Genomic DNA, 23,819 nt, shown 5'->3' on the forward strand with positions numbered 1-23,819 from the left:
AAAACATTAACTACAGCTGATTTGGCCCCCAGCTCGCAAAAGACGGTCGTTCTGTTTGTTTTTCTGCAGAAATAAACTACCAGTGAACATTTTAACAGTTGTGTGTTAAACATAAGTTCAAATAAAATGTTGAAATTCTGCTGTGATGTGTTGTAAGTGCTGCAAGACCGGAAGAGTGAAGCTGTTTGTGTGTCAGCATTAATAATCAGAGGGTTTATTTTATTTATTTAAATGTTAATTCCTCCTCTTCTGAAAACATTTAGATTTTGAGCGATTGTGTAAATAATCCCAAGAGTGTTTAACTAGAGATTTTTCTGTTCGCACATCATTTTAATGGTTTTTCCCGAGAATTTACAGCTAATTTAAAGTGTTAATGAGTTAAAATGTGAGTTTCTTTCACGTTCAGAGGCAACAAGAGACCTTATTCACCTGCGGCCTCTGGAGGGCGTCAGTCAGCTCCTAAAGGTGTGTGTGTGTGTGTGTGTGTGTGTGTGAAAAACAAACACATTTGTTGTTGTTTTTTAAACATAGTTTCTGTTTATTTACATCATATAACCTTTTGCTTTAAAGCACACAGCCAGGAGGGGGAGGGGGGGGGGACTGTTTCAGGTGGACAACCTTTTATTTTCTTAAGTCCAGTCATTTTTTTCATATTAGTTATACTCAAAAAAAAAAAGCAAATTCCAAAATGTACACAATACAATATGTTACATGTTAAAGAGAGTATGTACAAAAGTTTTTAAAATACAACAGTGAGACATCGGGTGAGATCACACGTGGAGACAACAGGTGCCAGTGAGGAGAGTCGCTGGCTGCTTTCGGGGGGAAAGTGTCTGTTTCGACCTAATGTAAGTGTTTAGGGTTCTGCGCCTCTTCCCTCCGCTGTTGACGCCTGTGCTGAAGGCAAAGAGTGCACAGACGTGTCCTTGGCTTTGAACGTGTGCTCTCTGTTAGGCCGCCTGTGTTTTAAATGTACACAGGTTTGGGTCAGCGCCTTGGTTTCACAGCGGAGGAGGAGGAGAGGTAAGAACTGACATGGCACCGCAGAACAGAAACACATTCCAGAAAATCAGGCACTTGTAGAAACGAAACTCTTGAGGTAAGACAAGATTATAACTTATTTATTATTATTATTTGTTCACTGGGTTATTTGGTCAGGAAAATGTGACACCTCCTTTTTTTTCTTTTTTGTTATTTTGTGATACAGGCCATCGTTTCCTTTAATGTACCATTCCTCCCAGCAGTCAGGGAGGATTTATTAGAGCCTGACCTTATGGAAAACTCTTCGTCATGTTAGAGCCCCCCCCCCCCTCCTCCCTTAAGGTGATTAAATGTGTAGACAGATGAACCCTCAGAGGGGATGTGATGAAAACACACCACATACTGGGAACATGTAGCTGTTTGCATCCTAACAAGTCTGCGAAACACTTCTCATCCTTCTCTTTTTATAAAGGGGGGGGCACTTTGTGTTGTGATCTGATCTGTAAGGGGGGGGGGGCAACGCTCAGTAATCAGAGGCAATAATAATAATAACAAAACAAACGAGGTCAGGGCTGAGCTTTCCCCTCCGATATAATTGTATTGTCACCAGAGAAACGTATTCGTAAGACCTCGAGGAGATAAAGGTTTTCTGCACAGTGCTGAGAATCAGAGAGAAAAAGGCCATCTATGAGAGAATAAGGAACAGGTTTAGTCGTGTTTATCTCTTCTCCTTTTTGAACAGGTACACCAAAAGAGGTGAAAATCACAATAAAAGTACTTTTTTTTTTTACTTTAATACAAAATATATATAATATATATATATTGAATATAAAACAAAAAAAAAATATGAATATATTAAGGGAAACATTTTCAAGTAACATCTTGAAAGAAATGACCGTGCACTTTTTTTGTATGCACAATTTTGTAAACCATAAAAAAAGGAACTAAAAAAAAAGTAAAAACAAAATATGATAACATAATATTTATATTTACAAGGTTAACTTAACAAAGGCTTTGTACAAATGTTACAAAAATTGTTCAACACAAACACCTGCACGCTCAGACATGATCACAAATATTGTTGCGCAAATACACATAAACATTATTGACAAGTACAGAGAGAGACGACTGTTTTATTGAATGTGTTTGTGACCGGCTGAATCCGTTGTTTGGAGTATAAATGAGAGTATTACAGTGTCTGTGGTCTGAGGAGCGACAGATTAGGAAGACTGATATAAAAACAGTTGGGATCCCTCTTGAAATTGAAGCTGACCATTAACTTTGTGTAATTATAAGCGTCTCTTCTGTTAGTTAAACCCCACTTTGATTAGAAGCACCAGTCTCTCAGGAACCAGAGGGAGATCCTTTCCCCCCCCCCGGTTTCACTTGTAGGGATTCAACCCGTCTAATTAACGTCTTATTCGAGTATTACTTTATTACTCGAATGAGAATTCTTGGCTGTAACGTTGATTGTGATGAGGTCTGTTTGTGTCTCTGTATTATTTCTATAAAAGCACACATACAGGAAGAGAAAAATAAAACAACAACAAAAGCTTTGGCAACACTGGAATGCCCCCTGCCATGCAAATGGAGCTTATCGAAAAAAAGAAAAAAGGGGATTGGGCTGCTCTTTAAAGTTCATTGGTACACTGTGTTGCACCTGGCAACTAACCACGACCCTGTTTTTCACGCTGCTGCCGGTCTACTGACCTGCAGGGAGTCAGCAGCTCAGCCTGGACCCCCTTCCCCCAACCCGCCTTCAGAATCAGCCTCTTTTCCTCGGGGTGAAGGGTGGAGGTCAGCTGACAGGGCTCACAGGTACTGGTGGAATCTGGAGGTGGGTGCTTGACGCGTAGCCGGTCCTTGCTCGAATCCGTCTGCATCCCGAGGCAGCCCTGGTGTTTTGACCTGGTTTTGAGTGATGGGAGACAGGGCGAAGTCATTGACAGTCATTGGGGGTCTCTTGTCGGACGTCTCGGTCGGGGAGGCCACCACGGTGTGCCTGCGCCAGGCCCGCCTCTTCCTCCTCGTCTCGGGCGACAGCGGTTTCCGCAGCCCCACGCTGCGCAGGTCGTCGGCCGAGCCCAGCAGGCGAGCGCGGACGTGCTCCGCCAGAGACCTGCCCCCTGGGCCGGTCGGGGTGAAGGAGGCGGCCTCGCTGGGCGGCAGGGCGGGCTTGGGCCGGGCCGGGCGCAGGCTCTCCTGGCTGCTGCCTGAGGAGGGGTTGGTTCTGGAGGTGTCCCTCCTCGCTCTGGGTGCGCTGTCCGGCCCAGAACTAGCCCCATCGCCCTGAGCCGCGGCCCCGGACAGCTCCAACAGGTCCAGGGAGCGAGCCTTGGCCTTCTCCGACTTCAGCTTCTTCCTGGCCAGAGTGTCACACTGGATCAACTTGTGGGAGTTGAAGGAAGGCCGCGAATGCAGTTTATGAGTGGTGGAGGAGGAGGAGAAGGAGGAGGACGAGGGCGTGGTGGAGCGCGCTCCTCCTTCACTCCTGTCCGCAGAGTCCGGCGTGTTTGTGAGGGCTGTTGGTGGGGCGAGAAGGTTCGTGGGGGAGAGAACGGGGGGCTTGTAGTGCGTGTAGAGGAAGCTGCGCGGGGCTGCTGGCGGCTGTGTGCTCGCTGGTGTTTTCGGGTGTTTATCGGGTCTCTCCTGGGTGAGGGAGCGCGAGGCGAAGCCGCTCTCGTTGTCCGTCTCGCTCACCAGCTCGCTGTGCTCGTCGTCGGCGTCGTCCCCCCTCCCCTCTGACCCCAGGCTCCGTCCTAACGTGGAGAGGGTCGAGTAACCGGAAACAATGGAGCGAGCATCCTCTGGAGCTCTCCACCGCGGCCCCTTCACCTCCGCCTGCGCCTCCTCCTCCTGCAACAACACGGCTGCCTGCCTTCCTCCTGCCTCCTCTTCCTCTTTACAGCACGGCCGACTGGGAATGACCGCCACCGCCTCCTCTTCTACCTCCTCTTTCGCTCCGCTTTCTGCAACTTCCTCTTCTTCCTCTTCTTCTTCCTCATCGTCGTCCTCCTCTCCCTCTGCTCGAGGGGCAGTGTCTCCTACCGGCGACTCTGCCTCCTCTTCCTCCTCCGCCCCTAGATGTCCGGCTTTGATTGGCTCGTGCTCCGAGTCGTCGTCGGTGCTGCTGCCCACACGGCGGCCGTTATGGCGCTTCCTGCGTTTGCGACCCGTGACGGCTGACATGATGGACAGAGTCAGGAAGTCCTTGGGCGTGAGGTCTTTCTTTGACCCCCACGACCCCTGAAAAAGAACAAAACGTTACGTCATACACGGCGCTTCATATGTTTTCCACATAAGCTGCACTACTGCTGGTATCTGTGCGGTGTAAGAACAACCTTGCATCGTGTAAGGAGATGCTTACCTTTGATTTAGCTGAGTCACTGTTGGTTGAGTCTGGGGAGAAGAGAATAAAAACATCAGCGGGTCAGAACCATCCACGTTAACAAAAGGCCAGAACAGTCATGGTGGAGGACACAGAGGAAAGTTGGTGTGATCATCATTTCTTTAAAAGGACACATCCACAATAAATCACAGGAAACTGCTCTGACCTTTAAACCTTAATGTCACTGCAGGTGTTTTCCATCAGCTGTAAAGAGGGAAAACACCTGCTGTGACATCAACACTTGGGGCGTGGCCAGAGCACAACATGCCTGAATGCTCTCTTTGTAATGAACAGCAGTTTTATGTCCTCTTTCTGATTAACATAAAAAAAAAATTACAAGACAAATCCCTTCACTGGATCTTAAAGGAACTTCCTCTGTGCCCTCCGACCTCTGACGCGGCACAAACAGAAAGAAACACAGATATTTACACACTGGAGTATGTGGAGGAGAAACAATGATTGGGTGAAGCAGGGTTTTTTGGAAGAACAGCATTAGGAAAACCACGACACACACCGATGACATCACCGAAAAACACTGATGACATCAATCAGTGAAAGAAGCGTTTGGAGGCGTGAAGAGCAGAAATGAATTTGAAACACAAACACAAACACACACCGATGCGGGGGGGGGTCGGTTTCCGTCTTTCACAGAGCGTATGAATCTAAAGCTTTTGAGGAGGGGGGGCATTGGTGGGGTGGCCCGCCTCTCGAGGGGCTCTAGATGGAATAGTTTCTCACGTACCAACAACGGTGATAGTAAAACCAGTTTATTTTGTGTGCTGCCTCCAGGTGTTGGCTCTTTAAAAGCTCCAGCAGAAGCACTTAAGTTTCCCCGACACTGAAGCAGCCTTTCAGAGAAAAATCTCTTGCGAAATCAATCTGATTGGATTTCTTGATAACTGACTAAGAAATTCCCTACTTTTCTCTGTTTTATATAACTGCTAAGTGGATATTTTGAGACTAAACAAGCAATTTGAAGACGACAGTTAGAGCTCTGGGCATTTCTCACTAATTGCAGATATTTCTAGATGAAAAAATTATTAACTATTAATAAAATAGTTGTTAGTGGCAGTTCTACTTCTACTCTTGCCTTCAGTTTCTGCTATAAAAGTTATTAAAAATGTGAAAAGTGACCTTTTTTGGTAACAATCCATGAAAATATCATGTCTGCTCTTTTATTTTGTTATATTTCTGAGGTATTTTACTTTGAAAGACCACTTTTGGATTACTCCTTTATTCGAGGGGTCTAAGGACAGAGGGTGTCATATGCTGTACAGACTGTGCTTTGGACTTTGGGCTGTGAAAGGGATTTTCTCTGTGTGCAGATTCACCAGCTGTGAGCTAACTCTGATAGCTTAGCTTGGACCATTCTGGGAAACTAATGCTTTTACTTAGAAGTTCACCAGTGATATCAAAACTGTGGAGGAAGAGTGAAAGTCTGAGCCACCAGTGAGCCTCACACACATAAATCAAGATGAAGATAAACTTTAATGTCATCTTTGAAATGGGAGGTGAGAAACGGCGCCATCTAGAGTCCCTTTGGAGCTAAGAGGGGTTAGGAGCCCGATGATTGGACTATAGTGACTGAAATTGCCCGTGGGATGACAACAAGACAGGCCACACAGTGAGGGAGTTGTCTCTCAGTGACAGACCCCAGCAGCTTTAACAGGCAGAGAGCAACCAGTCATCCATTAATTCATTAGTCCGACTGGGGCGACACTGAAGTGACATGTTCTTACAGAGACCCCCGTCTGACACTGAGAGGGAGACGCCGACTTTCAGGAGGGTAATGACCATGGAGACACAAACCATCACCACCACTAACAGTTTCTCTCTCTCTCTCTCTCTCTCTCTCTCTCTCTCACCCACCCACACACACACACATTATTTCACTTTCACAATATGATGCACTGGCTCTGTTGCGCACACACACACACACACACACACACATATATTGCCAGGGGAGTTCCCATCCTACCGCAGTGGCTGCTCCACAGGCTCAGCTAAGAGAATGAAATGAGGAAACGTACAGAGAAAGTGAAAGATGAGCAACGTGGAGGGGAAAAAGAGGTCAGCTGAAAGGAGAGAAGTGTAGGCACGCTATCAAACACAGAAACACTCTAAGTGCTAACGAATGTAAGGATTCATTTCTTATGCTGCGTTCCAGTTCTGTTGGAAAGTAGGGAATTCTGGCTTCAAACTGGGACAAACTTCCGTGGAGGAATATCAAAGCTTCGTCTTAAGTCATTCACTGTTACGGATTCTTAGAAATATGCTCTCATTGGAAAAATTTTACATCAATCAAAAGTGTCTTTTACTTTTTTCCACCCTCAGTTTCGCTGGAACACAGATTGTAATTATGATGCACTAATGGGGGAATTTCCTACTTCCAGCTTTAAACGGAGAGCAACATTCATTTTCGGGGGTTGCCAATTACAGCTGCCCGAATGCTATTGGTCGGCTTGATCAGAGCTAGCAGTCACTGGCAGTAAGCAGCTCACCTGAGGCCTCCCCGAGCAGAGCGGTCCTGCCGATGTTGGACAGCAGGTGGTCGATGTTGGGGGCGGGCTGCACGTCCTCCGTGTCCACCGGCGTCTGGACGGATCAGACATTAAAAACATTAAACAGGCTGTGATTTACTGCGACCATCTCTGCGTTGATGCATCTATCATCAACTTCCTGACACTTGGGGAGACAAACCTTTTCATCCTTGTCCTGCTCATCAGCGAAAAACCAGAGGCCCTAGAAGAAACGCAAAGAGATATTCAGAATAAGAAGGATTCTTTTTTTGTGTGTGTGTACGTCTGTGTATGTGTGTATGTGTGTGTTTGTGTGGCGTCCTCTCAACCCATGTTGAGAAATGAAGCCTCGACTATTCTGTAGCGGTCCGGGCATTGTTGTGACCGTATCATTTCATTGTGTCCTCAGACGTCCGGACCAGCGTCGGCCCGAACACCAGAGCCAGGTACGAGGCTCCATCTACCACCCACCCAACCAGCCACACCACACCCACACACACACACACACACACCAGGTAAAGACAAAGGGATGTTAATACCAAGGACATCACACTGACACGTGATTATATTGCGATCACATTTACAAACACACCTTGTTTTTGTCTGAGCTGTCGGCTACAGTCTTCAGGTGACCGACCAGGAACTTCAGAGTGTGGTAATAATGATCGGGAAGGTCTCGGATCTACGAAAGTGAAACAAGAGGAATAGCAATACTGATAAACCTGTTGAACTTGCCTGACTTCTACTACACACACACACACACACACACACACACACACACATACTCTAGTCAAGTAGGTAATCGTTCCTGCTGAAATCCAATCATGCATACAAACAAACACGTACCAGTTTCTTCATGGTCTTCAGTCTTTCTGACGCATTTTCCATCCGATTGGCGTCGATGAAGTCGTTGTACTTGTCTGCGAGGGTATTAGGAATATAAAAATAAAGATAAGGTGAGTCGGTTTGACAGGAATGTGTGACGGTGTGAGTTTGTGTGATGGCTTGTCCCGACATGTCTGGACTCACCATTGGTGAAGAGCGGCTCTGGAAGTTTCCTGAAGAAAGATTTGAGTAAACTGCTCACGACGTTGAGGTCCTGCCACTTCTGTTGACAGCAGAAGACACAGAGAGGAGTCAGTGATCTCAGTGTTTTACCTTCTGCCTCTAATGACACACTGTAGTTGTTGAGTAAAGTTAAACCTGCCAGGTAAATGTGTTTTCTCTGCATCAGTCTCTACAGTAAGCGTACACATGTATTTCCTCACCTCCTCTGCAGGGTTGATGTCGACGCCTTTGTTGAGTTGATCCTGGAGCATCGACACCATGGCGTTGTTCCCGGGCACTCTGTAGATCCCGGTGTACTCCAGACCCATGTCCTCCACCAGACCGCAGCAGATCTCCACGATCAGCGGGATGAACTGAGACGGACGCAGACCAGACAGAGTTTAATCATGAGTGAAACGTTTCAGTGCGTTCAGGTAAAACGGAGAAGATATCGAGGCTAACCTTGTTGTTCACGCCCGGCTGACAATCCTCCAACCGCACGCCGAAGGCTTTGGGCCCGGCCTTCTTTGTCTTCTTCATGATGTTGATTCCCCAGGGAGACTTCGGAGGGCCGCTCTCATCTAAACACAGATCAAACAAAATACTTCAGAGCCTACACTATTTATTTATTTTAAAGGCTCTCAAAAAAAGCCTGTTCAGTATTCTCACATCTGCGGCCCCAGAAAGATTTTAAAAAAGAGATAATACACCACCTACAACTGTGGAACTGTTATATTTTAACATACAGATTTAAAGGTAAAATAGATGTGGGCATCTTTCTTTAAACAAACTGGTTGAAGAATTATAAATAGTGTTAAATAGTATTAGTGTTGTACCCTGGCTCTAATATAAGTTCCTGTGTCCACTATGTGTTACTTGTTGGCATAAATAATAAAAGCTGTAACTGTAGCTCTATAGTTACCATAAACTTCTGATATTTGATCCAAAACAATCATACAGTTGCCAGTTTTGGAGGTAGTTATTTACTGACAGTGCCTTCACAAGAAGAGGAAATTTGACCAACTAATTTGGTATCCTTGACTATGTAAATTTGTGAGTTTTTTACTGTGGAAATTAAACTTTTTTGCTCTGTAGTGATTTTTTTTACTATGAGCTCCACTTGAAGAGATAATGGATGGCAGACTTTGTGATCCAGTAAATTAATAACTTTTGCACAGTGAGTAGAATACTGCCAGTGTTGTTTTTCGTTCCCTGACACTGACCTTTGCCCTCTGGTTTGGGCGAGCGCGGCGCCCCGGCAGCATTTTCCGTCTTGGCGAGCATGAAGGGAGGCTTCATGCGGGACATCCTGGGAGAGGAGTCGGGTTTGCTGCCTGTCGGACTGCAGGGGGAGACAGAGAGACGAGTTTAATTCAAACTGTCGGATGAGTGCAGTGCTGAAGGGAATCTTATCATCAGGTGACTCACCTCTGTTTTCTGTAATCATTCAGTTTCTTATTGATGAGCGCCTGTCTGGAAAAGCCGAGCTCCTGCAACAAACAAACACACCTGCGTTATAAAACCAGCATCAGAGGAGGTTGGAATCTGACAGGTAAAGCTGTGTCCTCTGACCTCGCTGTCACTCTTGCTGTTCTCCCTGATGACCTTGATCCAGTCCAGCATGTCCTCCCGGTCCTCCGCCTGCAGCAGGTACTCGCAGAAGTCCTGGGTGGTGAGCCGCAGAGCGTGCTTTCGTTTGGTCTCACTGTACGCGATGTCCACCAGGCAGCCTCGGATGCTGATCGGCTGTTCGTCCTCGGCCGCGCCTCCAATCGTGGCCCCGCGAAGCACCGCCTCCCTCTTGTCCTTGTAGAGGAACAGCGAATGGGAGCGAAGCACCGAAAAGACTCTCTTCCACGGACGCATGCCGCTACCCACCTTCTGTGAAGGACAGATGAGATAAGATGTGAGTCTTTAAATGGGTTTTTTCTGCCTTCATTTATTTTCTAATTTAGCCCGGCGTGCCCACCTTGCCCTTCTCCGTGAGGATTTGTTTGTAGTGCAGCCATCCTTCTCGCCGTACGTCGCTGTAAGTGATGTTTCCCAGCTCTGAGGTGGAGTGGCGTTTGGATCGAACCTCCTCTGCAGTCCCAAGGTTGTCCAGAGACTGAAACAGGAAAGGGAAAAGGAAATGTTCAACATTTATTTGACATGTCAGCCTATTAAAAGCCAATAAATCTGACTTTTTTTTTTTTTTTTTCCACTTTTATTTCGGAATGGTAATCGAAAAGTACGTTAACATTTCTGACAATGTATTAAAGACCTTTGTTTCTCATATTCTGTCATGAATTAGAAACTTCCACGTCCTTTTGCAACTGATGCACCAGTAGTTGAGGCATCATCAGTTGGGCCTCTTTGTACCTCTGTAACGTAAGTTGCCAAATGCTGCCTTTAAAACTCACTGACACAGAATGTGACAGTAGCTAGTACACAGGTTTGAAGGTTGAAGCACCTTGCCTGCAGAAATTAAAATCACCAAAGGCACAGACAGGCCAATAGATGAACACAAGTGGATGGAAAAGACAGATATTTAAAGGTCCAGTGTGTAACATTTAGGAGGATCTATAGGCAGAAATGGAATATAGAGTTTAATTACTGTATAATCAGCTCACAATAAGAATTTTTCTGTTTTCGTTACCCTAAAATGAGCTGTGTTTATCTACAGAGGAAGCGAGCCGTGTTTGATTTACAAGGGTTTTGTGGCTACTGTTATTTTTCCTACATGCTTGGTTAAGGTGAGCGGCTTCAGTTGGTTTTAATCTGCAACTTCACTGCTAGATTTCACTAAATCCTACACACTGAACCTTTAAACTGAGACTATGTAACTATATATATAAAAAGGTTTTATCTAAGAAATAAAAAGTTGAATTAATAAGCAATAAAACATCACAGTTTTTTGCTGCTACAGACTTACTCATGGTGGATAATGTACCAGTAATCTGATTTTAATGAGACTTTCTGTCTCTCTAGTACTTACACTACATCTTAGCATGTCACAGGTTAAAAAAAGAAAGGTAAAACATGAATTGAGACTTAAATTCCAAGGTGAAGTGAAAATGAAAATGAATGAAATGATCTGCCACCATCTACGCTGATCACTTCTTTTACACAATTTTACAACTATAAATAAAGAAAGACACTGTTTATGTAATGGTGTTAATTGTCAGATATTCTTTTTAAGTCTTAAAATTAAGTTTTTATTCCTTAATTTGTGAAGCAAATACCAGCTAACTGCCATTTAAAAGTAGTTCAATGTATCTGTTAAGCTGCAGGATGTTCATTTTAGTTCATAATTTGTTTTCTTGGGTTTACTTTCTGACAAAATAACATCTGAATACTACAGCAGTCGACCTGACAGTAGCTGACCTCGGCCAAAGTAGTGAGAAAAGAAAGACAAGAGTTATAAAAATGAGGCTGACACTTTGTGTGTGAAGAACTCACCCCGTCTGTGAAGAAACTCTTCACTCTCTTTGGTAGCCTCCTTGTGAAGTAAAACAACACAACTGAGAGTTAACTGTCAAAATGTCTGCCTGCACATGTCATTCAATAGATGCCATTTTGATGTAGCTAACAGCCAGCTGTCTCAGTTTGACGGTACTCACGAGAATACTCGCCCTTCCTCTCTGAACGTGTTGAGTCCTTCGTCACATGACTTGGAGCGCTCGGTGGTGATGGCTAGAAGATAGGAGGAACGGCGACTGGATTTAATACTGCCTGCTCGATGAGAGGATGAATGAGCACAGAAACAGAGAGAGAGAGAGAGTAGAAAATAGAAACAGAGAGAAAGAGACAGAGAGAAAGACAGAATGTTGATGTAATGCCAATCACCAGTGTGGACGGTGTTGGATTAGGAGATGGGGATAGCGAGGGAGGGAGCAGGAGGTGGTGGAGGAGGAGGTCGAGTGGGGGTTCTGAGTGGTGAGTGAACGGGTGGCGTGGTGAGGATGGATGGTGGGGAGGTGAGCTTGAGCGGTGGGTTAGATTTAATTATCTGTGGTTGCTTTTCTCACCACTGGCATGCAGATACATCCTCTGTACACACAGACTGACATGCATTTGTTTAACACATCATGCAAGTCTATTGTGCAATTTTAACAAAACACACTGAATCTACGGCTTCATGCACATCTGGAAAAAGAGACAAACACATTCTGTTTGTACGAATTTCTTTGTGTCAAACATGCGATCTACAAACGCAGCATGCACAAATAATACAGCACTGCTAAAAACCTCATCTTTCCAAGGATATTTGATTATTGAGTCCAAAAAGTCCCATAAAATCTAATGTTGTAGAAATGAATGTCAGTATTATGAAATAAAACTGAATTATTATGCAAACTGCTGCACTAGAATCATGAAAAATGACACTTGGAAAATTCAAACAATTTGATTTAAATTAGATTGCCATTGGCAGATTTTTCCGCTTCAGTTGACTTTTAAGACTCAATAATTGGCAAAAAACACTTGATAAAATGGAAAGTACAGAGGACCAACAACTTTTAAATGCATGCTTCATCAACCCCTCTCTGAAGTACAAAGAGGGATCGTCTCCATCGCAGGTAAACGCCACAAATAAGATGCTTCTCTGCTGCATGCAGTGGGGAGCGAGGCAGAGGAGAAGGGGGAGGAGGGGGCACTCACTGCAGTCGTGTGAGAAGAGCCTAGTGAGGGGGAAGGTGAAGGTGGGGGAGGCGGGGCTGGTGACCACGGCGGGCGCCGAACTCATGCCGCTGGACACCACGGAGGACGCCGGCACGTGGCGGGCGCGCAAATCAGCGCCGGGGCTGGTCGGCTCATCTGTGGGAGGGTGGATGGGAAGGAAGGGGAAGGAGAGGAGGCAGGAGGAGAAAGGAAGAGGAGATAAAGGAAGAGTGGATAGGGTTAGGTGTTAGAGAACAAGGTCAGAAAGGGAAAAAGAAGGAAAGTAAAAAGGGGGTTAGATTAGTGGAAGGTGTGGAAGAGGAGTTTTAAGGGAGAGGAACGGCGAGGAACCGCAGGGTTACCATCAGAGATACTAAACAAGATTTACACTCATTTCATTCTTCCAACGGCAAAATAAAAACGTAAAATAATCATACTCGAACGGGAGACATTTTCTTGGTTCCTGTGAGAAGTGCACAAAAGACTAGACCACAAACACAAGCATCCACGGTCATGTACAAATCCACAAAAAGGAACTGATTGATCTAAAAACCTGTGCAACTGTTCCAGGTAACACACAATACAAATGCAACCTGAGCAAAGAGCAAAGTTACACAGGGACATAGTAAAATAGGCAAATAGTAGTTACGGATAACGCAGTACCTGTGCCTCCTGTTGCCATAAGAAGAGCTATTCTGCTGCTTACAGAGGCGGTTTTGTACTGTAACAGAGATCTACTGGCTCCAGGTTTCAGTTCTTTATGAGATCTACAGTAAGTATGATCTGAGACATGTGAGGAGACATGCAAGTGAAAAGTGTCACAATCCAACGAGGACAAAAAAGACCACATATATATTATATGTATATCAAATTAATCATATCTGAATGTAGATATTTAATGGTAGTTTTTGCACAATGAATGAAAGCTTCAGTGTTCGAGAAGACAAATGCAGCTTCATAGGTCAAACGATTCTTTGATAGTTTCAGCTAATGCAAAGGGAAATGAAACCATAACACACACGGCGGAGGGACCCGAGGCGACACCACACACAAATACACACACTCACACTTCCTGACTGACAGAGAGGATTAGAGAGCGGGCAGATATTTGCATAAAGTGAGGAGTAGCTGGATTTATTGGTGATATTTTAAACTGTAGGGACTGAATTACAAGGCTCTGGTGTGTTCTCTGTGGAAACAACAGGGGGCAGCACAGCTCTGGAAGAACTCCACAAACCACCACATAGTCTTTTTTTTTTGCTAGGGTTACTTCTTTCAGCTCCGATTTCCCTTTTACTTACCTCTCTGTCCTTGAAATGTCCTGCAAACACCCCTCATCCTTCACCATCACTCCCATCTTTGACTCTCTTTCCTCTTTCTGTTTCTCTTTGCCTCTGGCTGTCTTCCATCGACCACCCTTTCTGTTCTGTTCTCCACTCCTGTGCATACTAGAGCCCGACATAAGGCGGAAAACATTTCCAATCTGGGATGAGGAATCTGCCTGTTTACAGCGCTGCCCAGAAATAGCCGGGCTGTGGGTTTAACAAAGGCCGTCATTAACGGGCAGCCAGAGAGTGAGCTCAGAGCCACGAGACAGAGACGGACCAGCAGAGGGGAGCAACAGACTACAGCACAGCCTGCCCCGACTCTACAGCGTGTCCTACAACATATGTGGAGCTCCGAATTCAGAGATTACATGTAGAGGAGAGGCGAGGAAAGGACAGAGAGCAAGAGTAGAAGTAGGAAAGAGAGACAGCGGTTAAAAGAGTCTAAAATAACCTTAAAAAAAACACTTGAAAATGCACCAGATCTTTAAGATTTTGCCTTATAATACCTTTGAAACTCATTGGATTATTTAAAAAGCGTATAGAGGGCTGTCCCTACTCACTATACTCATTTACTGAAAGTTAAATAGAACCAAAATTATACTTTTTTCTATACCTTCATTTAAGAAATGTGTTTTTCTGCAAACAATTTCCCTCAAAAAAACAGAGGTGACAACTTTAAATTGCATGTTTTGTTTGATTTGTCTGCAAAAATGCTGCAAATGCTGATCATTGAGCAGCAGGGACCAGTTAATATTTACCACAATTACCACTTCTGCTTGAAAAATGACTTAAACGATTTATTGGAGTAACTGCTATGTCTGCTGTTCATAAAAAAAGTTTTAGATGGCAACATTTTTGGAGAGAGGAGAGAGGATTTTACAAGAGGAGAGGAAAAAAAGAAAAAGAATGGGATAAAAAGACAGAAAGACAGAGAAAAGAAAGGCAGCCAGTGCCTGTAAGACAAGACAGTGGGAACCAGAAGCCTTTTGGAAGCAGGACAGAAGCCAGCACAGAAGGTCTTGGTCCTGGTCTGTTGTGTATGGGATCCGGCTAGTAAAGATAGTCATAGACTGAACCCCCCACACACCCACACGGACACACAAAACCCCTTCATCTTCCAGAGCAGCACAATAGCAGCATTGAGGGTCGGGCGGGAGCTGAGTGTATGGGCCCCTACTGTTCCCCACAAGGACCGCCACAAAAACCTCCTGGTAATTTACAGCTTAGATTCATGTTGAAAGACTCCCGAGTGGGCACAGAGTAAAATACGGCATCATGTTGACGTGCCACTTCCTGTTTGATTCACACTGTACGAGCTGCAAAAATAGGAACACGCTTGATCGAAGTTTTGGAAATCTTTTGTATGAGACGTCATAAAAAAAACAACATATTCGCCGTCAGACACAGCCTGCCTTTGTGCTCGCTACCTCACAGACGTTCGTAGACGAGAACGATAACAGCCAATTGCATGTTCCCCAAACAGGGCCCAGATCATATCAGCATCTCTGTCAGAGAGATAAAGAGATGGAAGAGCAGAGAAAAGCTAGTTTTTTTTTTTTTTGTCTATGGGGAGAAACTAGCCTAGTTTCAGTTTATGGCCATCAGACGTGTCCCGGCCTGCAGCTCTGACTGCCTGGTTTCTGAAGGTACGAGGCAAGAATGTGCTCTGACAGACTGACAGAGAGGCAGAGAGATGCCTCATGGTTTGCTGAACCTCTGGATTTTCTCTCTTTAAATGACTTTCTCCGGCCGAGCATGGCTTGGCTCGAACACCGATGGCCATTCCATGTTGGGTCAAAGCTTCCAAGTCAGCTGATTTGAATCTATTCAGCATTAGGGTTTTTTTTTTTCTCCTTCAGGCTGTGACAGGGTGATGGAGGCAAAGCTCGCATGACCGATTAACTTTGTTTGCGTATGGTTTGACTTAATGGCTGCTGTACGTGTCGAGTGATACAAGCCAACATGAAGCCTGCGGAGCCCCTTCTCTTTCGGTCTTTTCAGAGCAGGAAACAAGCCGGGACACGACCACAGTCACCTCCCACTGACACCAACATATGTAGGCCATAGCTGTACTATGTACTGTACATCACGGTCGACATAACCTCACATAGATACAGAACTGCATTATGCACAGAAGCTGTTACAGATTATCACTGGGGCAAATTTACAGCACTGCGAGTAAACATATAATTTGATTTCATTGGATTAATTCAATCTAACTTTCATATTAATCTTGGGCAAACTTTGACATGTTTAATTTCTTTCTGTGTCTTTTAGAGCAGTGGTTCCCAACCCTTTTCATTTTCTATCATTTAGTAAACTGACTCAGTGACATATTTTCTGTATATTTCTTATTATATTCAAAACTGTACAATGAACTCAAACAGTGGACTCTGTAACTGTAGGAAGTTTGTGTAAAACAAGTGATTTGGATGAATTTTGAGCAGATTATTTCTTGTTTAGGGAACTTTTTTATACAATTATCTGTCTGTATTATGTATTATTAACCATTTTAAACAATCACACAGACTTCAGAAGCTTCTTTCTCAGACAAATTCTGTGTTTTCTTCTCCCTGATGCTTGGTTTTTGTTCGAATCATTTATTTTACAGTTACTTTTCTTCACTGAAGTGAACCAGATGCTGTGATTTAGGCCTACTGTTTATATCTTTTAAGGTTTTCTTGCATGCCTTAAAATCAAGAAGCCCTAGCGACCCCCCATGGAGCTGATGTTTAGCAGGTATAATATTTACAGTGTTCACCATCCTCAGTTTAGCGTGCTAACGTCAGCTGATTTGCATCAAATACAAAGTATGCAGCCGAGGTTGAAGGGGATGTTATCAGTTGTGCTGGTATTTGGTCATATGCAGTGCTGTCAGTGTGGATGGACGCGGGTTTCCTTTTATGTGGAGATGAAACCGTATTATTGTTACTATCGGCTGCTGTTTACACTGACTCAAATTCAAAAGATGCATCAAGATGCATAACAGTATATATTAGTTTATTTGATTTTATTTTCTATGTTATTCAGTGATTTAATTATCTTTTTCTGTGTGTGTAGTTTGAAGGAACTGGAAACTTTCATTTCGTTATACAACCTTGTGTTATATAATGAGTAATATAATTCCTCAATTCCTTGATAAATCAAAGTATTGGACAAATTAAAACATTTTGACCTGATGAATGGGCAAGAGGAAAAGTTAGGAACTGATTCAAGTCATTTGAATTCCTCCTCTGGGGGCCATGAAAGTCTGGACACAATAAAATGTAATGGTCCAATACTTATTGAAACCAAAAGCAGCAGACCAATCAACACTACGGCCCCAGCATGGCTTAAAAGCAATACAGTCACTGACTCACTAACAGAAATGAATGACGGGCAGCAATACTACAGGAATTATAGTAAATATCTTCCATTGCTCACACACACATTCAGGAAGACTCCGCCTCATTTCACGGTGAAATCCAGAAGCAGGATTAGTGAACTACCACCAGATATGATTCAATGAAACTACTAATGCTGCCTGTAAGACAGTGGGAAGCGCCAGTATTACCCAACGCAAAACATTCACAGACAAACACGCACACACAATGGAAACTGCATCTAAACAGAGCCTGGAGCCTAAACAGACAGACAAGAAGGAAATTAAGAGAACACACACATTCCCCCCAAACTCATAATTTTGTCTGAATTATAGCTTTGCATTTCCTCCCAGTTAAGCTTTCACTAACGTTCAACAAACACTCAATGTGGTGACATTTCAGAAGAGAAGTGATGAAAATCTCGAGGTCAGCTGGAGGTTTTTTTGTGTGGGGGGGGGGGTTAAGGGTTTGCTTACCTATGAAGGGGATGGAGGCCAGGGAGTCATCCTCTATGGGAAGGGGGGCGAGGTTGCCGTTAGGTCTGCGTGGGGCTACTTCTCCTGTGGAACCAGGGGCAGGAGCTGAGTCTTGGGGATCAGGAGAAAACAAAGAGGGTTCTAGCCCGTCCATGGGCAGCGCGTAGTGGGGGTGACGCATACCGTAGGCGTTCCTCCGCCCGGTGGGAGGTTTCTGCCTCAGCACCACTTCCTGGGTCTGTGCCACCTCCGCCTGCCCCTCCACTGACCCTCGTTCCCTCTCGTGGTTTGTCGGCCTGTACGCTCTGTCCTGGGATTCGGGAGAGGCGGAGGCAAGTGGGGGCGCGGTAGAGGCAGCGACGGGTGCTGTTGTGCCCTCTGGGGGGCTTTTGGGTGTTGGGTTCCAGTTCAAGTGGGGGCCAGAGTACGAAGGGTCCCTGAAAGAGTGGGCTTGCTGCATGATGCGGCCAGTCTTGCGGTAAAAAGAGGGGCTGTAGCTGCGGTAGCCCACCGGCTGGTCGTCCATGCTCTGCCCGGTGGGAAGCCGCCTGCTCTGGGGGGCGGCCTGCTGGGGCGGAGACTGGGACTGGGCCTGGGTGTGAGTCTGGGGGTGGTGTTTAGAATGTGACGGTCGAGACATCGGAGGAGCTTGTGTTGCACCGTAATGACTCCCCTGCCTCGGGTAGGCGTCAGTCCTGGGGGGTGGCTGCGGAGCCTGCTGGATCCACGAAGGCCTCTCAAAACGAGGCGAGACCAGTCCAGCTGCCGCTCGGTCCAGCATCTCTAATGAGCGGCCGTGGCGATCGTACTGGGCCAGCAGGTTTTCAGAGCGTGTTCGGGTATAGTTAGAGACTGGTTGCCCCCTACCTGGGCCCCCCTCCCAGTCTCCATAGGACCAGTAAGGCTCTCCATGGGGTCCTGGTCCTGACTGCTGTAGTAACAGCAGAGTGTCCTGGGAGGCGCTGTGCGGCCAGCCACCTGTCCGCTGCTGCTGCCTCCTGTTTTCACTGAGCCGGTCCTGAGAGTAGCTGCGGTGGCGGGTCTGCATGCTGCGTCCTGAGCGCTCAGGGTTCTGGTTGAAGTACCAGTCAGAAAGGGCCTGCTGGCAGCGCTCATTGCGGCCGTGGCTGAGCTGGGGCAGGGGGGGACTGGTCCAGGCTGAGCTAGACTTGCGCGGCTTAGCCTGGGAGGAACTGGAAGCGTGGTGGTTTGGGTAGTGGACTTGCAGCGGGCTGGACAAGGGGCCTCCCGATGAGGAAGACGAAGAGTAGGAGCGCCCCCTGGTCTGTCCCTGAGGTTGCTGGCTGGTCATACCGTACTGGATCTCCTCTGTGCGGTGGGCCGGGCTGCTGTGACCCACACCGCCTGGCTCTCCTGCCCGCCCTTCCTGCCAGCTGGCTGGGCTGCCCACAGCGGAGCGGTTGTCCAGGGGTGAAGAGGGGCTGGAGGAACCTGGCCAGCGACTCCAGTTATCCAGCTGGTTCTGGCCCATGGGGGCTGGTGGAGGGGCTCCAGCAGGGGGCGTGTTCTTGGAGCGTGGGTAACAGAGGGGAGGCGGCGGTGGGAGGTTCTCAGCTCCCCCTGAGTAGGGTTCGTTGCCTGTCAGGTAGGCATCCTGGGAGTATGCCTGGGAGAGGGAGGGAAAAAGGAGAAGTGAGATAAGACACACTGGAGGAAAGCTTGGAGAAAAGGTGTGTGAGGCGGTGACGACTGTAAATCAAAATGTGCTCTTACTGTAACGTAAGTCAGATAACAACACAGACCATAACTCTATAAGACAACTTCATGCGGCTGTACATTACACAACAAGCCTTAAAGTGGGATGGTCTCTCAGCTCAACCCCTCTGCCACAGTTTGTCCCCGGGGCCTCAGCTCTCACAAACACATGCTAGCTAGCAAACTGCATGAACTGCCTGAAGCAAAAGCCACAATACTCACTGCACTGCAGCCAGCTGCAAATACATACCAGTGCTGTGTATACACACACACACACAATATAAATACACACTGCGCTGCTTTAAAGGGTAGCCATTGAAAATAAAGAAAGGAAGCCTATAATGAACTGATTACTTTATCAATTAGTCACATTTAAAGCATCACTGACGACTTCGACTCCACTTCATAAACCAGAAGAACAAAAACACACTTGCTAACAACAATTTTTCCACTCTGACTAAAGCTAAATCACACAGACAGACAGGTTTTTCAAGGTTTACCTAGACCGTCCAACAGAATCCAGAACCTTTCCTGAGCCTGCATGTTAAGCTTGTAGTCACCACAAACAGAAACAGAGGAGGAAGAACAGAGACTTATCCTCACCAACACTCCTGACACAACACTCCTGCTGCTAAAACCTGCCGTCCTTCAGAGTTCACACCCTCCTCTCGCCCGGAAACATTCAATCTTTTGTTTGTTTTTCCTTTCCTCTATTACTTTTGTCGACTATTTTTCTATCTGTTGATCTCCTTGTTGTCTCCTCTCTCGGATCCTTCCAAACTCCCTCTCTCCTCCCTCTCATTCTCTGCCTCACTCCACCCTGTGGGAGTGTGGAAGGAGGCGCAGCACTGGTGATGTCATGCTAGGAATGCAGCAGATACAGGCGTAGCAGCAAGGGGAGGAGTGTGAGTACAGAGCAGTGGGTTTATAATGTTAAAACATGGCAGTATGCTTAAATGGAGAACCCAGTTTTTTGGTGGGGCCCTTTTGGCAGGAGCACTGGTGTTCCTGCATGTGCGAAAAGGATCGCTTAAATCTGGGGATCCGGGTTTTGTGTGTTGACATGTTGCTCCAGGTTAATGGGAGGGGCGAGGGATGATGCATGTCTGATCATGTGAGCGAGCATGGAGCAACCTGTGGAGTGACAAAAATGCGCTGTACAGTACATGGGTGTGTGAACGAGCACGGAGCTGGTTTCTTATTCAAACGTAAGCTTTCCACGGTCGGGATACCAGTGGCTTTTAATGAATGCGTGTTGTAATCTAAACACAGAGTGGCGAGCCTCTGAGTCACTCTGAAGCCATTCTAAGAAAATCTCTACATTCTTCGACAATGACGGGGTGAATCTAGGTTGAACTCTGCACACAAGGACTGCAGAATATTCCTGCAGTGTCCTGGAATAATGTATTAAATGTGTGTTGCGTGATGTGTGTGTGGGTTAGTTTGTTGATTTGGTGGGATAAGGTGCGTGAAAAATACCATACTCACACTTACCAACTGAAGCACATCTTCATCTTTTGGCATAATGGAGAGCTCCAACACACTCTCACTGCAAGTACATGTACAGGGGGAGGAAGAGGGGAGGACAGGAAGAAAAAAGAGATGTGAAAAACAGATTGGGGAGAGGAGAAAAAACGCTCCATTCGACAAAAACATAATGAGTTCACATTCGGTATCCTGACCTAGTGCTTGACACAAAGTGTGTGAAACAATTCTGTGTTAAACTCAGTAATTATTCCTAATTTATAGAAAGGTTTAACTGCACTAAAACACCAATCTGTATCAGGCTTCACTGACTCGTGGATCGGGTATCGGCCAGATGCACCCAATCCACATCAAATACACTTTCATTGTCATAGTCATTATAAAATTTAATGTTTCTGCTTTCATTCACATTTACTGCTCTCAGTTTCCACAGAAATCCCTTATGCCTTATGTAACAAATTATTCTAATGAGTTTCATACTGTGGGGTGTACAGATAAAAATAAAAAAAAAGAGAGAGCACTGGTATCGAATTGGGAGTTGAACAAGTCGGATCGTACATTCATAACAGCAGCCAGCTGTGTAGCTGGCCTCTGACCTCCCTGTGGATTCTGCATTGTACATTTGGATAGAAAGACAGCCTGGAAAAGGTCATCCGACTAGTTTCTGTTAAGATTCAACACCAGCCACCAGATAAAACCCTACTGGTGTATGTGTTATTGAAGCCCCTCATTCTCCCACCGGAGAACCACATTATCTGGTGTGTGGAGTACGCAGCTTCAGGCTACTCTTTTTTTAAAAGCAGGAAAAAATAATACTAGTGTCTACATGTATGTCATCTCTACGGTAAGTTTGCAAAGAAAAAGCAAACAGATTGTTCACTAAATCAACACGACAAAGGCTCAAAGCGCCGACAGGCGGGAGGTCTTACCTGTTCTGAATGAGGGCTATGACCTGCGAGTACGTCTTTCCGAGGACACTCTCTCCGTTCACTTTAACCAGCCGATCCCCTGCAAGACATGTTATCTCATGTTATCATATTAAACACAGGCCTGTATGTTGACCTTCCGTGATGGTAAGCTGAGACACAGAGCGCCACAATTTGAAATTCAGGGGTGGAAAAAAGTTGTATTTAAACTTGCGATTAAATCCGTTTTCATTTTTCTCTTTATGTATTTTCTAATGGCCAATGTGTGTGTCTAATTTCAACAAAACCAAAACCATGCGGCAAAACAGTAAGGTTAATATGTGTGTCAGGCATGAGATGTGTGCCATACAAAGTACCTCAGCCTGAGCCACTTTTAATTTATTCTTTGTATCATTATAATAAAAAGCAAGCTCGTTGTCTCAAACACATATCAGTAGCTTTTTGGTGATCTCACATAGATTGAATTCAAATATCTTTTAAATCGTGAGTAATTTGCTCCCAGATTAACAGTAAAGTTGTGCAGGGACGTCAGCACAGCTGCAGGAAAGGAAAGTGTTCAATGTTTGCATGAATTCATTCATGCAGACTTCATGCAAGCCGCAACACGTAAAAATGCTCAGTGCTTGTGTGTTTTTGCATATGTTCATGCCGGCATGTGACTTTCTGGATGTGACAGCTTGTGTTAAAACAACCGGAGTACAGGTTTGGTCTGTCTGAGCAGCTGGGAGTTGACTGCTGCCCTGCTAAGGCAGCAAGACGCAACAGGAACACTTCAATAGCTCTGTCACATCCAAATGCACTTGAGAATTTGAGTTGTCATACTGGTATCTGTATTATATCACCCCAAAAAAACAACTTGTTTCTCTGGGCTAAAGTTTATATTCTTGGCTGCTTCACCTCTCTGAATCTTTCCCATCTCTGTGCACCTGCTCATGTTTGCAGCGTCACATGACCGGAGTTCTTCCCAAAAGATTTACAATGCAAATCAGGATGTTAATGCTCCTGCGCCTCATGTTTCCTTTTACCTGTGCACAGGCCCGCCTGGTGGGCCGGACCCTTTTCTCTCACACTCTTCACAAATATGGTGTCCATCGGCTCCATTCGACCTTTCTGATACCCTGGATGACAAAAGACAAAGAAGAAGAAAGGTGAGGGATTGTACCTGCGGAGTTGTAAAAATGCTAAATTGTTTTAACAAATCCTGGGAAACTAGAAATATAGCTTTAGGTTGCTCCTGGTGTTTAAAGGTGATAACCTTTGAGTACTTGTGTTTATGACCTTCATGGCCAAGGGGAATATATTAATACTTAACATTTACTGGCTATTGACTAATTCAGATGCAGTGCTGCATAGTGTCCTGTAGGGGGCGCAGAAAGGCTGCAGAGCAGAGGTGACAGGAGGGAGTACAGGAGGTCCCAGTTCATTACATCATCAGTTATCCCACTGTAACACTCACCCTTTCCGTTGCCGTTCTCCTCATCCTGCAAAAGGACAGAAACAGACAGAATTAATGCTCAAATTCAAGTAAAGTCGCTTCAAGTCCTATTTATTATAGAAAACAAAAGAGAAATTTAACTAATAACAGGTAAATAATTGCAAAGCGGCTCAACTGTTCCACACAGACATAAAGAAATTTACAGCAGTCAAGAAATAAAAGCATGTAAGACTCTCTAAAATGTTTTATTTTGACAAGATGTAGAAAAAATGATGCTACTAATGACAGGATTTTATTTATTTGTCAAATATGACACCCAGATTTCTTGCTGTGTGTTCGGAGACACACGGAGAGGGTCTCTTACTCCCATTTACCTAGTCTGTCACTGCTTCCACAGGCGGGAATGTTACCAAATGCTCATTCTGACCTGAGGATATGCTTGTGCTGAACCTTCAACACAAAACGGGTTAAAGTCTTAACTCTTTGAACCCAGGTCTCGAACCCTTGACAAGTCT

General features: G+C 45.4%; 1 protein-coding gene across 1 annotated transcript in view; it reads right to left on the reverse strand.

Moving 5' to 3' along the window:
- Nucleotides 1–497: 497 nt before the first annotated feature.
- The window catches only part of arhgap23a (Rho GTPase activating protein 23a), a 34,680-nt gene continuing 11,358 nt past the window's right edge, over nucleotides 498–23,819 (reverse strand). The window contains 24 exon segments of the mRNA XM_035654722.1: nucleotides 498–4,227; nucleotides 4,349–4,380; nucleotides 6,871–6,964; nucleotides 7,070–7,111; nucleotides 7,237–7,283; nucleotides 7,286–7,336; nucleotides 7,339–7,348; nucleotides 7,481–7,570; nucleotides 7,735–7,808; nucleotides 7,918–7,996; nucleotides 8,157–8,309; nucleotides 8,398–8,516; nucleotides 9,159–9,277; nucleotides 9,364–9,425; nucleotides 9,508–9,816; nucleotides 9,905–10,042; nucleotides 11,377–11,416; nucleotides 11,538–11,649; nucleotides 12,577–12,732; nucleotides 17,743–19,369; nucleotides 20,947–21,007; nucleotides 21,873–21,951; nucleotides 22,895–22,987; nucleotides 23,326–23,350. Of these exon segments, the coding sequence (XP_035510615.1) occupies nucleotides 2,794–4,227; nucleotides 4,349–4,380; nucleotides 6,871–6,964; nucleotides 7,070–7,111; nucleotides 7,237–7,283; nucleotides 7,286–7,336; nucleotides 7,339–7,348; nucleotides 7,481–7,570; nucleotides 7,735–7,808; nucleotides 7,918–7,996; nucleotides 8,157–8,309; nucleotides 8,398–8,516; nucleotides 9,159–9,277; nucleotides 9,364–9,425; nucleotides 9,508–9,816; nucleotides 9,905–10,042; nucleotides 11,377–11,416; nucleotides 11,538–11,649; nucleotides 12,577–12,732; nucleotides 17,743–19,369; nucleotides 20,947–21,007; nucleotides 21,873–21,951; nucleotides 22,895–22,987; nucleotides 23,326–23,350 (5,046 nt within the window). The 3' untranslated portion in view covers nucleotides 498–2,793.

Source organism: Morone saxatilis, unplaced genomic scaffold (assembly GCF_004916995.1).
Source record: "Morone saxatilis isolate NCDOM2014 unplaced genomic scaffold, NCSU_SB_2.0 Contig14, whole genome shotgun sequence".
Lineage (NCBI taxonomy): Eukaryota > Metazoa > Chordata > Actinopteri > Moronidae > Morone > Morone saxatilis.